This window comes from Endocarpon pusillum (genome assembly GCF_000464535.1).
Source record: "Endocarpon pusillum Z07020 unplaced genomic scaffold C732557, whole genome shotgun sequence".
Classification (NCBI taxonomy): domain Eukaryota; kingdom Fungi; phylum Ascomycota; class Eurotiomycetes; order Verrucariales; family Verrucariaceae; genus Endocarpon; species Endocarpon pusillum.
The window spans coordinates 1-11,475 of NW_006913598.1; the positions used below are offsets into that span (position 1 = coordinate 1).

The 11,475-nt window shown below is 49.4% G+C and overlaps 4 protein-coding genes across 4 annotated transcripts; all 4 read right to left on the reverse strand.

Annotated features, from left to right (window-relative positions):
• Nucleotides 1-1,912: 1,912 nt before the first annotated feature.
• Nucleotides 1,913-2,940, reverse strand: EPUS_08304 (uncharacterized protein; the record flags this gene model as incomplete). Its single annotated transcript, XM_007788962.1, has 2 exons — nucleotides 1,913-2,722; nucleotides 2,830-2,940. 2 exons carry the CDS (start codon nucleotides 2,938-2,940, stop codon nucleotides 1,913-1,915), a joined length of 921 nt encoding a protein of 306 aa, XP_007787152.1.
• Nucleotides 2,941-4,748: 1,808 nt separating this feature from the next.
• Nucleotides 4,749-6,719, reverse strand: EPUS_08305 (uncharacterized protein; the record flags this gene model as incomplete). Its single annotated transcript, XM_007788963.1, has 1 exon — nucleotides 4,749-6,719. One exon carries the CDS (start codon nucleotides 6,717-6,719, stop codon nucleotides 4,749-4,751), a length of 1,971 nt encoding a protein of 656 aa, XP_007787153.1.
• A 1,440-nt stretch (nucleotides 6,720-8,159) lies between these two features.
• EPUS_08306 (uncharacterized protein) lies at nucleotides 8,160-8,956 on the reverse strand (the record flags this gene model as incomplete). Its single annotated transcript, XM_007788964.1, has 2 exons — nucleotides 8,160-8,549; nucleotides 8,615-8,956. 2 exons carry the CDS (start codon nucleotides 8,954-8,956, stop codon nucleotides 8,160-8,162), a joined length of 732 nt encoding a protein of 243 aa, XP_007787154.1.
• A 213-nt stretch (nucleotides 8,957-9,169) lies between these two features.
• Nucleotides 9,170-10,234, reverse strand: EPUS_08307 (uncharacterized protein; the record flags this gene model as incomplete). The annotated part of the gene is made up of 1 exon (XM_007788965.1): nucleotides 9,170-10,234. The coding sequence occupies one exon, from the start codon at nucleotides 10,232-10,234 to the stop codon at nucleotides 9,170-9,172; it is 1,065 nt and encodes a 354-aa protein (XP_007787155.1).
• Nucleotides 10,235-11,475: the final 1,241 nt, after the last annotated feature.

The window sequence follows — 11,475 nt, forward strand, 5'->3', positions numbered from 1 at the left end:
CGCCGCGAATGGACCGCTCCGAAGGCATTCCAGTGATGTCTGTTAGAACGGGTTGTATAATGCATGATCGACTCTCCTCACGCTAGTCGACTGCTATCCAATACCACGATGCCGACATTTCTTTGCAACACCTGCCTGACGAGTGCTTCCGATTCTTCACACCGGACAAACACGTCAATTCTCGACACCAGACGATTCACACCATGAGTAGGGGCACCTTGGTCGGCGATCAAATAAAACAAACCGTGCATAGCGATGGCAGCTTCATCTATTACCGCATATGGGAATCCTTCAAAACCGCGATGAATGGCTTGTAAGAATTCGTTCAGGATGGCACGCGTCATGGGTTTCTGGGTGGGATATTGAGGTAGAAGTCGATGAGAGGGTAGGTCTAGAAACTCGTGTCTCACGTGTGGATGTACGTCGTTCAAAGAAAGAGGTTGCTGCTGAGGCTGATAAGGCAGAAGCAGATGGGAGGGTACGTCTTGGAATGCGCGTCTCACGACTGTATGTATATCGCTGGAAGAAGGAGGTTGCTGTTGGGGCTGACGGTCCTGTCGAGGCCGGGGTTCCTGTTGAGGCTGACGATCCTGTCGAGGCCCGGGTTGCTGTTGAGGTTGATGACCCTGTCTACGCCTGGGTCGCTCTTGAGCTGTAGGTGCTCGACCACTCGCTTCCTTGTCAAGGCTTTGGCTCATTGCTGCTCAAGCTTAAGGTAAATTCGAATAGGACTGGTCGGGAACTCTATCGCGGTAATTTGGAAGGAGGCGCACAGATGGTCAGAACAGTAAGATCACCAGAGAACGAACAACAAAACGTTGTGTTCTATCTGAGACAACCTCTGGAATACTTGTATCTACCACTAAATTCATCGCTTCCCTCACAAAGTGGGGAACGGAGACGTAATATCTGACGTCCCGCACCTCAAATCCTGGAGTTATTTGGCAACGGTTCTCGATCTTGCTATGCGTGAAACACAACATGTTCCATTACGGTGCTGGTCGTTCCAACCGCCCCTGTAATTTCTGATAGAGTTTCCTCAAACAGGTTATTAAATGACGAACCAAGGTCTTGAAGAGACAAATGCTTTCAGAGGTACATTACTTGCTCAGGTAATATTTATATCTATCTCCCTTGGCTTGTCTGCTGGGCTATGGCTACTCGGCACATGCTGTGCCGTCTAAACACACCTCAAAATCACTAGCCAGGAAACAATACTATTTGTATGACCTTGTAAGCCGTGTAGCCATTGAATTGATCAAAACACGAAAGACTGGTGAGTGAGATCTTGGCGGAAAGTTACACTTGTTCCTTTCCAAAAGCTACCATTGGCGGACGCCCGGTTATTTTTAACTGTGCAAACAGCATGACTTACTACGGGTACAGGCCTAAATAATGTAACATTATTTAGGCCTGTACCCGTAGTACATGAGCAGGCCGTTTCGCCTATGAGACTATGTTGGAAGATGTGCATAGCTTTCGCTGCCATGTCGCACGAACGTGTGAAGGTGACCTTCTGGTCGCTCCATCGTATTGGTTTTCCTTCTTGCACCACTGGAGTATTTTCCAAGAGGTGATTCTCGATGACTCGTGCAATTTCAGAGCAAATTTCGCTGTACTAGTACCATACAGCCTATTTTGTACGTACTAGTATATCTACGCGCACAGCTCTTTAATAGATAATACAACTTGCTTCCTGTGTCCACCTCTCACATCTGCTCGTCATTTACAGCCGCTGAGCTCACTTCACTACTCAGCCCTTGCATCAACCCTGGCTCTTCACCTTGGCCGAATAGTATCTCTTGCCGGGCTGGAGTGTGTACATGCAGAGCATGGTCAAGCGTGAAGCACGGCACCCGAGGATGCTTTGTAGAGCTTCCCTGACAGATGGCGCCCTTCAGAGCAGAATCCATCAGTGCCTTGTTCGGCATTTCCTACACCGGATGATGGCCCGCCCAGGAAAGTGATCTTCCACCTCAATGTTGAAATCCTCGTTACAATGTCGACAGACGCTAAGATCGTTGACCCTGCTCATCATCGCATCCAGCTCGCTTGACTTCCTTGCGAGAGCTTGTTTAGATTTTCCCTGTAGTAATTTGGATACGCCTATCTCAGCTTCCAAGCTTTGAATCTGCAACAGTAATGCTGAATTCTCCTCCATATGCCTTATCATAAGCTTATCCAGCATCCCTAACCCAAGCTCGCCAACATCTTCAACTAATTCCCGGAATCCATCTTTTTGAATGAAAAAATCAGAGTGATTTGCGACGATTCCGGAAACGATGTCACGAAGCCCGCGGTCGCTGCTGGGAGTGGAGTTGAAAACCTCCCTAATGATGGCCGTAAAGTCCGCACAGGCCCAATTCCTTCTCGCCCACCTGCCGAATCGTTGTTTCGCAAGATCTTTCAAAGATTGCACATTGTACTTGTCTGCAATAGCATACACGCGAACACTGCTGAAAAGAGTAGGCTGACTATCCCCTTGGCTATGTACGTTGCCGTCATTATTGTTAACCAGGGTTTCGGCGAGGACTTCACGCTCAGCGCTTACTACTGTCGCGTCGCTGTTGCTGGCATTCGAAGCTTCCGCATCAGAAGATCTAGCTGCCTCAACGTTGCCTCGTTGTTCGTCCTGATAGTCCAAGCTATACATGAAAGAGATCATGCGCTCGACAGTTTCCGGGTCGTCATCCTTGAGCTCGATTCTCCCTGAAGATGCTTCCTGTGAAACAGCATCAGTCCTCGTTCATAAATCTATTTACTGTTCTCAGTACTTGCCTTGAAGCTCCCACCACAAACGGCATCAAAGAATGGTGAATGCGGACATACAATCGCACGATGAACAGCAAACTCGCGATCTCCACAACAAAGCGTCAGATCAGAGTACTTGGCTGACTGCAAGAGCAGCGTCAGAGCCTTGAAATGGGCAGTTGCTGCCATTTCCTGGCATTCCTTTCATGAACATCTGAAGTTTGCCGGACAGAGGGTGCAATTCTGAGCAAATCTCAGGTCATCCTCTGGAGAGCAGCCAGGTGCGGCTCCTAATCTGATCTTGGCACCACTTCTACAAAATTTGGTACAATCAGCAATATATCATATCAAGGAGAGAAGGTGGCAAGCAGAACTACCAAATGCCAAGCATTACATCCACGTCACATGATACGAAGGCTTCAATTTGGGGCTTCCCCAAGCATCGTCATTCACAGATATACATCGCCATAACAAATTTGGACAACACGTTTTTGGCGCCAGCCTGGCTCATCTCCTTCATGTCTCAGTATGATACTGATGCAGTGAACCGCATGCTTGTCGACCATTGTCATTTCAATCCGTTTCATGCTAGTCATGTTTAATTTCTAGACACGACTCGCTTTCTTATTGAGGGTGATGGACTATCATTGCAGCAATACTTCTACCATGCGTTGACGATGATATTATCAAGAAATGCCAGTTCTCTGACGAGGGTCCAATAATCCAGCACGAGCAGGCGGTCAAAGATTTGGAGAAGTGGCCCCAGGTTTCCATCTGGACAGACATGGGTATACGGTACGAGTAAAATAGAGCACGATTCCAACGACTTTAGAATGAGTTGGACATGTAAGTTCGAAAGATGGATATGGCATGATTTTACTTGGTCTATGTGGGCCGGACCACCCACCCTCTTACACCCCACCGGTTCCTCTGATAATGCCATCAATTCTACGGAGTCCATCCATTCGCTCAACGATGGGAAGCATGCGCAGCGACGATGCTCTTGGAGAACGCTTGAGGGGTCTTCTCCTGAGCCTAGGGACCTGTAAGGATATCTCCAAGTCTTCCAGAGCTACGGCATTCATTGTTGCGCCCAACAACTGGACTCCAATCATGCGTTGCCTCTTCTCCCACGTCTACATTAACAAGCCTCTAACTACTTGTCACATACATGCTCAACGCAGAGATCGTATTGCCTGCCCTCGCTCACTTGGCTGATTCCAAAACCGCTACCGTCCCCAGAGAGCGAGGTTCATCAAGCATCAACCCCTCAAACCCAGTTTTTATATGCTACCCTCTCCGCTCTCCACTTCCTCCTAGAACTTGCCGTCATGATTCAGCTGTATGTCCTCTCTCACCATCATTGTCTGTTGATTTCTCAGAAAAGCAAACGCAATAGAGCCGGCCCCTGTCCACTGTTTTTATCGTCCACTTTTGGATTGCGGAAGGGGGTTTGGGAGTCAACGGCCATACGGTAGGTGACCTTCTGGATTTGATTCACATGAATCCCTCTCTATGGCAGAGAGATATGAGTTGATTCTGGAGTTGGGGCCCCCCCGGGGGTTTAAGGAAAGGAACGAGGAACAAGCAGAAGAGTAGTCTGAGGCTGATAATGAGCCATGGAGCAAAGCCAATGGTTGAAAGCATGAAAATGAGAATGAGAGCGCCACATTTAGTATAAATCCTCGATTAGTTTTCTCTCCAGGCCTCATTTTCTATCTCTATTGAGCTATGTGTTTGTCTATTCTAGCTTCTTGCTATATCGTGTATCCCTCATCATATGGTATCATGTCATGTATCTCAATGACGGGTCTAAACTTGAATCCCAACCAGGCGTTCCGTCCGCCTGTCCCAGCCAGCACCCCCCCGTCCGCAAGAGTGTCGTGCATATAGGCCATGCGAATGCGGTGCAAAAAGCCGGACCCAACTGTGGATACCCATCACTGGAAGCCCCAAACGCCTCATCCCATTTTCCATCCAGATTAATTCCATGTCCTTCACATATTCAGCAGGCTCATCTGCCTCCTCATCGGACTCCCACTCCCCGTCCCTTTCCCATCCCCTGTGTTTGAAACTCCATCCTCACTCTGTCCAATCCCACTATCCGTCCCCAGCCCCCCACTAGGTCCAGGGTCTGTATCTATATCCCACTTCTCATCTTCGCCTTCTCCTCCCTCCTCACCGTCTACATCTTCTCCAGCAGCACTACTTCCCCAGCCCTTCTGCACCGCGCCCCTAACATTCCATCTCAAAGCCCTCTGCACACTCTCCACCCACTCATTCCCTCCCCTCATCACAGTCGGGAACGGGTACTGACTCGCCTCCAACGTCACGTAATCCCCTTGTTTCAACTCGATTCGCCCCTTCCCATCGAAGGAGCAGTACGCCGTTGATCTCGAGGCAGCAGGTACGGCGATCTTGAGAGCCAAGGTGTCGGACAGAACCATGGGCCTGAAGGAAAGTGTGTGCGGACATATGGGTGTGAGGAGTATAGCGGGGATAGAAGGGTGGATTAGCGACCCGCCTGCGGAGAGCGAATAGGCTGTCGATCCTGTGGGCGTGGAGAAAATGCAGCCATCCGCCTGCACGACAGTCAACAACTCGTTGTCACCGTACAGCTCGAGATTGGAAACATAAGGTGAAGGACCGCGATCGATGACCAGCTCGTTGAGGACTTCAAACTGCTCGCCCTCCTCCACTGCGCCGCGTTCGGCTCCTGGGCTGCGGTCAACGCGCCATACCGTGCAGGTAAAGCGCATGCGGAGATTGACGCGCATGCCGCCATCGCCCATGATTCGGTCGAGATGGTCTTTGTATTTGTCGAATTCGAAGTTGGTGAGGAAGCCGAGGCTGCCGAGGGCGAAGGAGAGGATGGGTGGGACGACCCGTTGGAAGAGCCAGGATGTGAAGAGCACGGTACCGTCGCCGCCAAGGGTTAGAACGAGGTCGAACTTCTCGGGTGACGTCCAGCAGAGGTCGGGGGTCCAGTATTTGAGCATGTCTTGGAATCGGGAGTCTTTTTCTAACAGGCCAGGCGCGTCAAATCGCTTCGAAGTACGCAATTTGGCATCGACGTAGACATTGATTCCAACATCCCGACCATATCTTGGGGTAGCCAGTAACCACTGCGCCAGTTCTCGTGTCAGATATACCAGTTTGTTGTCCCTAGCTCTGGTGACAATCATGATATTCCGCACTGCTCGTCTGATTGGCCGACGCTGTAATTGTTTCGACACTTCCCTAACTCCGGTTGCGGTATGCATCAACCTGGAATGAGACAGCCACTCGTCGTCCGCGACGTCCTCCAAAACCTTGTCAATATTGACAGCATCGTCGAAGCGTTGGTGGAAAAAGCAGGGCGACTGTAAGGGGAGACGGGTCGAAGGTGGAGATCTTTCGGCAAATGCGGTGGACTGCAGGTTTGCAAGCGCAGTAGAGAGCCGTTGAGAGGAAAGATTGCTTAGCTTCTGGTCTTTTTCATGATCCGGGCTTGTAAGAAGACCTGTCAGGGACGCAGCAAGTGGCAGGCTTGTATTGGCTGACCCTGGTGGACGAGATGCTAGAGCTTTCATGATTGTCTGTCTAGGTATCTCTGCAGAGCGTGTAGTCTTGCGATGATTGAAGAAGGATTTGGGTGGGCGGATTGGATTCGACGCTGGAGCTGTTGATGACGAGGCAACGGCGGTCTCCTTCACAGTGACTGTTCGGCCTGCGGATTGGATAGAAAGCGACGAGAAGTGGTCTGCATGGTGATCTTGGTAGATTTCTCCATTGTTTTGCAGCGGATCTAGATGTGATGCATAACCTCGAAGCATTGAATTTCCTAATTCCGCAGGCTTGACTGTGATTTCCTTACTGCTCCTTGGGACTGAGAAGTCATTGTCTAGGAGTGAAGCTGAGGCTTCGGGGACAGTTTGTAGGCCTGACTTCGGAGGGGAGAGATTGGGATGGGCGTAGTGAGATGCCATATTATTGTAGCGGAGTCCGCGGGTGGGAGGTGAGTGGTGATTGCTTGGTTAGCCTCGGATCCATGATGTGATGTTCAAAGGCGGACGGACGTAAGCGGAATCCCCGAGGTTAGGGGAGCTTGGATGGAGGCATCATTGGGGCGGTGGTGAGTTTGTTCCGAAGGCATGTAAGCCCGAAGGATTGCAGCGCAGGGAAGGAATGGTAGTCGATTTAGGCGTGGAACTGATTGGTAATATGGACATGCAAAGGGCAACATGTGCTGAGGCTGTTGGTCGTAGACTGTTTAGTGGTGGAACATGTTGGATGGTGAAGGGTTAAAATAGATCCCTTACTTCTTGAAGATCTTAACTAGAGGCTTCGTGGAAGGGGGCGGCTTCGGCCGAATTGTCCGTTGACAGCCCAGAGTTTGCAGGTAAAGGTGGAGGTAGCCATTTGACAAAGCAGTCAATTAGGCCCAGTGATCAAACCATCCCAATTACTAGTATACGTCTTCAAGGAGGAGTCTACAGGTCGTTTCGATGAGTAGTCAAGCACGCGACAAAGTTATCAGAGGAGCTAATCCCTGACAAGAAGACGTGTTGCGCATTTCATGTATGAGGCGGTTTCATGGCGGTGTACGGTGGCCGGGGTACCAACCACAGCCCACTTGACTTGGCAATTTGATGGATGAAGGAGGTGATTCGGACTCAGCAGAGTTGCCATATTTAATGATGCTTATGGCTTAGGCCAGGCCTGACGGAAGGAGTGTCACGTCTTTCACGACCGGTGGATCCGATGTAGACCTTGCGGCATCAAAATCCAATGTAAAGGGCTGGAGTGACGCCATTTGCTCAGAGCAGAGAGCCGATGGAGTAATGTGCGGTCCTGCGCTAACTGCACTGTCTTTACTCATATGAGATTAGAACCGTGAGACACCAGAACGCTGCTCCTCTCGTTTCACTGATACGATCAGAACTTTAGCCACTGTGTGGAGCCTTGTTTGACCTCTGCTCTCGTCAGATGATGGTTGGATAGGATCAAATAACAGTATAGCTAGGCCAACATCATGCCTGCTAAGTATCAGGACAGACCGATCCCTTAGCCATTGACCTCCCGGCCTCTATCATGCAGCTTACCACCATGTCATCAGGACCTAGTCTGTATGCCCATGCTTGCTGTTAATTGGATGCAGAAAGCGTACTTTGGACATATCAGCATATGAACTCAACTCGACACTTCAGCCGGCCTCAAAATGCAGAAGTGAAGCCATTGTGTTGAGCCTGGCTCATTGATACGCTTCATGGTCAAATAGAAGCATTCACATGAGAAAAAGTCCTGGGTTTGCTTTCGTGGTGTCAACCTTATGCGTTGCAGCTTGTCAACAAAAGGTGATCCATAGGCAGAGAGCATCAGCTCAGATGACCTTCGAAACGGTTGTATGCAGTTATGTCACGGAATCTTCATCCATTTCTCCAGCGTTCATCCACTGTGACCTTTTCCGCGATGACAGATCTCGTGTGTTGCTGGAGGGACTTGTCCTCCTCCCCTTTCTCGATCATAGCATCGGGACTGCCCAAGCATATGAATTTTGCCTTTTCCTCGATGGCATCCCATTCGTCCATGCTAAATCTCCCTTCGCTTTCGGCCAGTAACAACTCATCTTTCGAACTAAATGTCAACACATGTAAGCTCTTGGCGGCGTTGAGTTCTGCAATGGTAGGGTGATCTCGGGTGCTCGTCTTTGACATAAGTGCGACAATCGTAGAGGTGAAAGTGCATCGCATCGGAATCGCTGCGTCCATAAGGGCGAGGCAGGCCGCATTGAGAAGCCAAGGAAGCATTGGAAGGTACTGCAGTGAGAGACAAGCTGTTAATGAGGGCAGCTGTTCGAGTCGTCGGTGAACTGGAGACCTACACTTTCTGCCTGTGGGTTGGTCCTGCCAATGGCTTTGTCGTCTACCGGTACTTTCAAAACTTGAATGGTAAGCTGCACCATCTGCCGTGGAAACATCTCTAGATGAACCACATCCCGCAGCGTATTGGCAATGACCACTTCAAGATGTCTCTCTTTCACTTGACCTACACCATCATAAGGCCGGATGGTGACCTCAATGTGTGCTTCTTCTGGCAGCTCATCACGTCGCTGAACCTCGATGGGTCCGTTGACTGCAGCGAGAACAGAGCAACCGTTGGGCGATGCATACGTTGCAGAACCGTCAGCGCGGCTCAATGAATGTAACGAAGTCTGAATGGCCATCGTAAGACTCATTCCCAGAAGGCAGCAGAAGAGGTTTTTGGTCACTATTTGTTTTGGAGAACTTTGGGGAGGAATATGGCCGAGGCAAAGCAATCTGGTGATATATCTATGGCCCAGAACATTGTTTTTGCAAGACTGATATTTTTCTAATCTGAGTAGAAAGGGTATCGAATTTTGTTGTACAAAAAGCCTTCTTGTCATACATGATTTCGCTCAATCCGGCAATGCTCTCATCACTCCTTCGAAAGCCACAAGCGCCATTGCGTTGGCTGGAAAGGCCCGCAAGAAGCATGGTACAAAGCCTCTCCAATACCCCCGCCACCCATTCTCCTTGCCAACAGTCTTTGCCGCCTGCCACCACGATCGAAATCTTCGTTGTCCGTCATTCAGACCACCTCCTAGTGGGTCAGTCATGATACGCTGCTTGACCACATCTGAGGGATAGGATGTCAACCAGAAGACCTGCGCTGAAAGTCCTCCGGCCCAGAAATTGATCGATGGTGTCGAGACACTCGTATTCTTGTCAAACCATCTGCTCAGGACATCATAGCTACCCCACCAGAAGAAAAAGAACGACCGGAATATCATGGTTGCCAAAAGTCCATGGTAAAGTCCACCAATACCATGTGCGTGAAAGATCTTTCGAACACAATCGATTGGTCCGCTATACAGTCTGTCCCTCTTGTTTGCCTGGTACTGCGTTTGTAGTCGCGCCTTGACATGCTCTACCGGAGCGGCAATGAAAGATACTGTGCTCCCCGCCATGACACCAGCAATCCCGTGCCCGAATGAGGGAAGCTTGTCCTTTACCAACATCTCACCTGGGATCCGAGGCCGCAATGCTGGACTGGCAAACACGTGCTCTCTCAGTAAGCGTCGATACACCGTTAGGCTACCCAACATGAGCGAGTCCATTGCCATCCATCCTACCAGCGGAGGAGTAGCCCCTTTGTAAAGACCTTTGAATCCTTCCCTTCGCAGCGTCTGTACTAGGCAGTCTACCGGTCCACGGAATTGTGTGTTTTCTGATGTCTGAAGACGCACTTTGATGGTATCGAACGGATGGCCAACGGTGAGTTTGGCGATGCCAGAGAAGATGCCTGCGACGAAGCCCTTGTAGTTACTCGACAGCACTGCCTCTGCCGGCTGGCCCTGGCCGATCGCTTCATTACTGCGGCCTTGTGTATCTGGATTTGCCAGGGAGCTGCTCAATATTAGATACAGGGCTGCTGCAACGGAATTGTGAGACTTGTCTGACCTGCTTATCGTTGCGGACATGTGCAACCCGGGCTAGAGTCTGCAGACGCCGAGGGACCGAACACGAGGAATTTGAGAGGAGTTCCTCATCTGTGCGCGGAAGGATGTGGACTCTTGGATCTACCACACTGTCACCTCCCCCAAAGACAGATTATGCGCACTGAAAGAAGGAAAGTTGATCCCAAAATCATGAATCATGAATCATGATACTATTTCCGGACGAGGGATATTCTCTATCTCCGTGACTGCCAAGCTACTGTCAGATGTGAGATCTGAGCCCTAGGTCCCTGAGAGTCTACCAACTAAGTTTACAGTGGGTTCTCACCAAAGGGTACCCACCACCTATTAGTTATTAAGTGCCCCACCCTGGTAACGGACCACCCCTGTAACGGACCACTGCCAAATTGAGCTATTTCTGGGTACCTATCTCTACATTTACTCAAATTGACTAAATACAAAGGACATTCCGTCAATTTGAAGCTGTTTAGCCTGCTCAGCTGCCCTTCGTAGTGCTAATTCCTGCTCCTTATCGCCGTACCGCGCTTGTAGACGTTGCTGTCACTCTTCATTGATAGCCTGCTCCTCTTGTAGCGCTTGCTGTGCAGCCCTGAGCGTTTCTATATTTATGAACTGCTCATTGGAGTCAACAATAGCCTTTTTTTTGTGCTTCGTTTTTAGCTCCTCTAGCTTAGCGCTATAGTGGCTTAATTGTTGCAGATTTTGCGCTTTTTCAACGTGTAGCTGACCGAATGCTTTTGCTGTTTTGTTGAATTAAACGCGTACACTACGCGTTAGATTCTCCTCCTGCAAAAGTGCTGTTTGCGCTTCTATGAGTTGCCTCTTATTCTGTGGTGTATTAAGTATCGACGAGGAGCTATATTGACGTTTGTGCAGCGTTTATGGCGGCTTCAGATTACTCTGAATTTGCTTCGAATTTAGCACTTTTTTTGGTGCCTACGGAAATAGACTAGCTGCACGCTATCCAGCTTTGATATAGTTCTCACTTAGAGCATATTCTCTTGCTTGATTGTAGTATTCAACAAAGCGTATCTTCTTCACAGGTGTAGAATCCTTGAAACGAGTAAGGGCCTTAATTTGCGCTTGATAGGAAGATTTGATGCGTGAAAAAACTGCTAAATCAAGAGGCTGTAGAACATGACTTGTATAAGGGGGTAAGTAGATTAGTTGAACATTGTTTTCGTAGCATTTCTACATAAAATCGACAGTTATATAGTTATCGTGATTATCAAGAAGGAGAATTC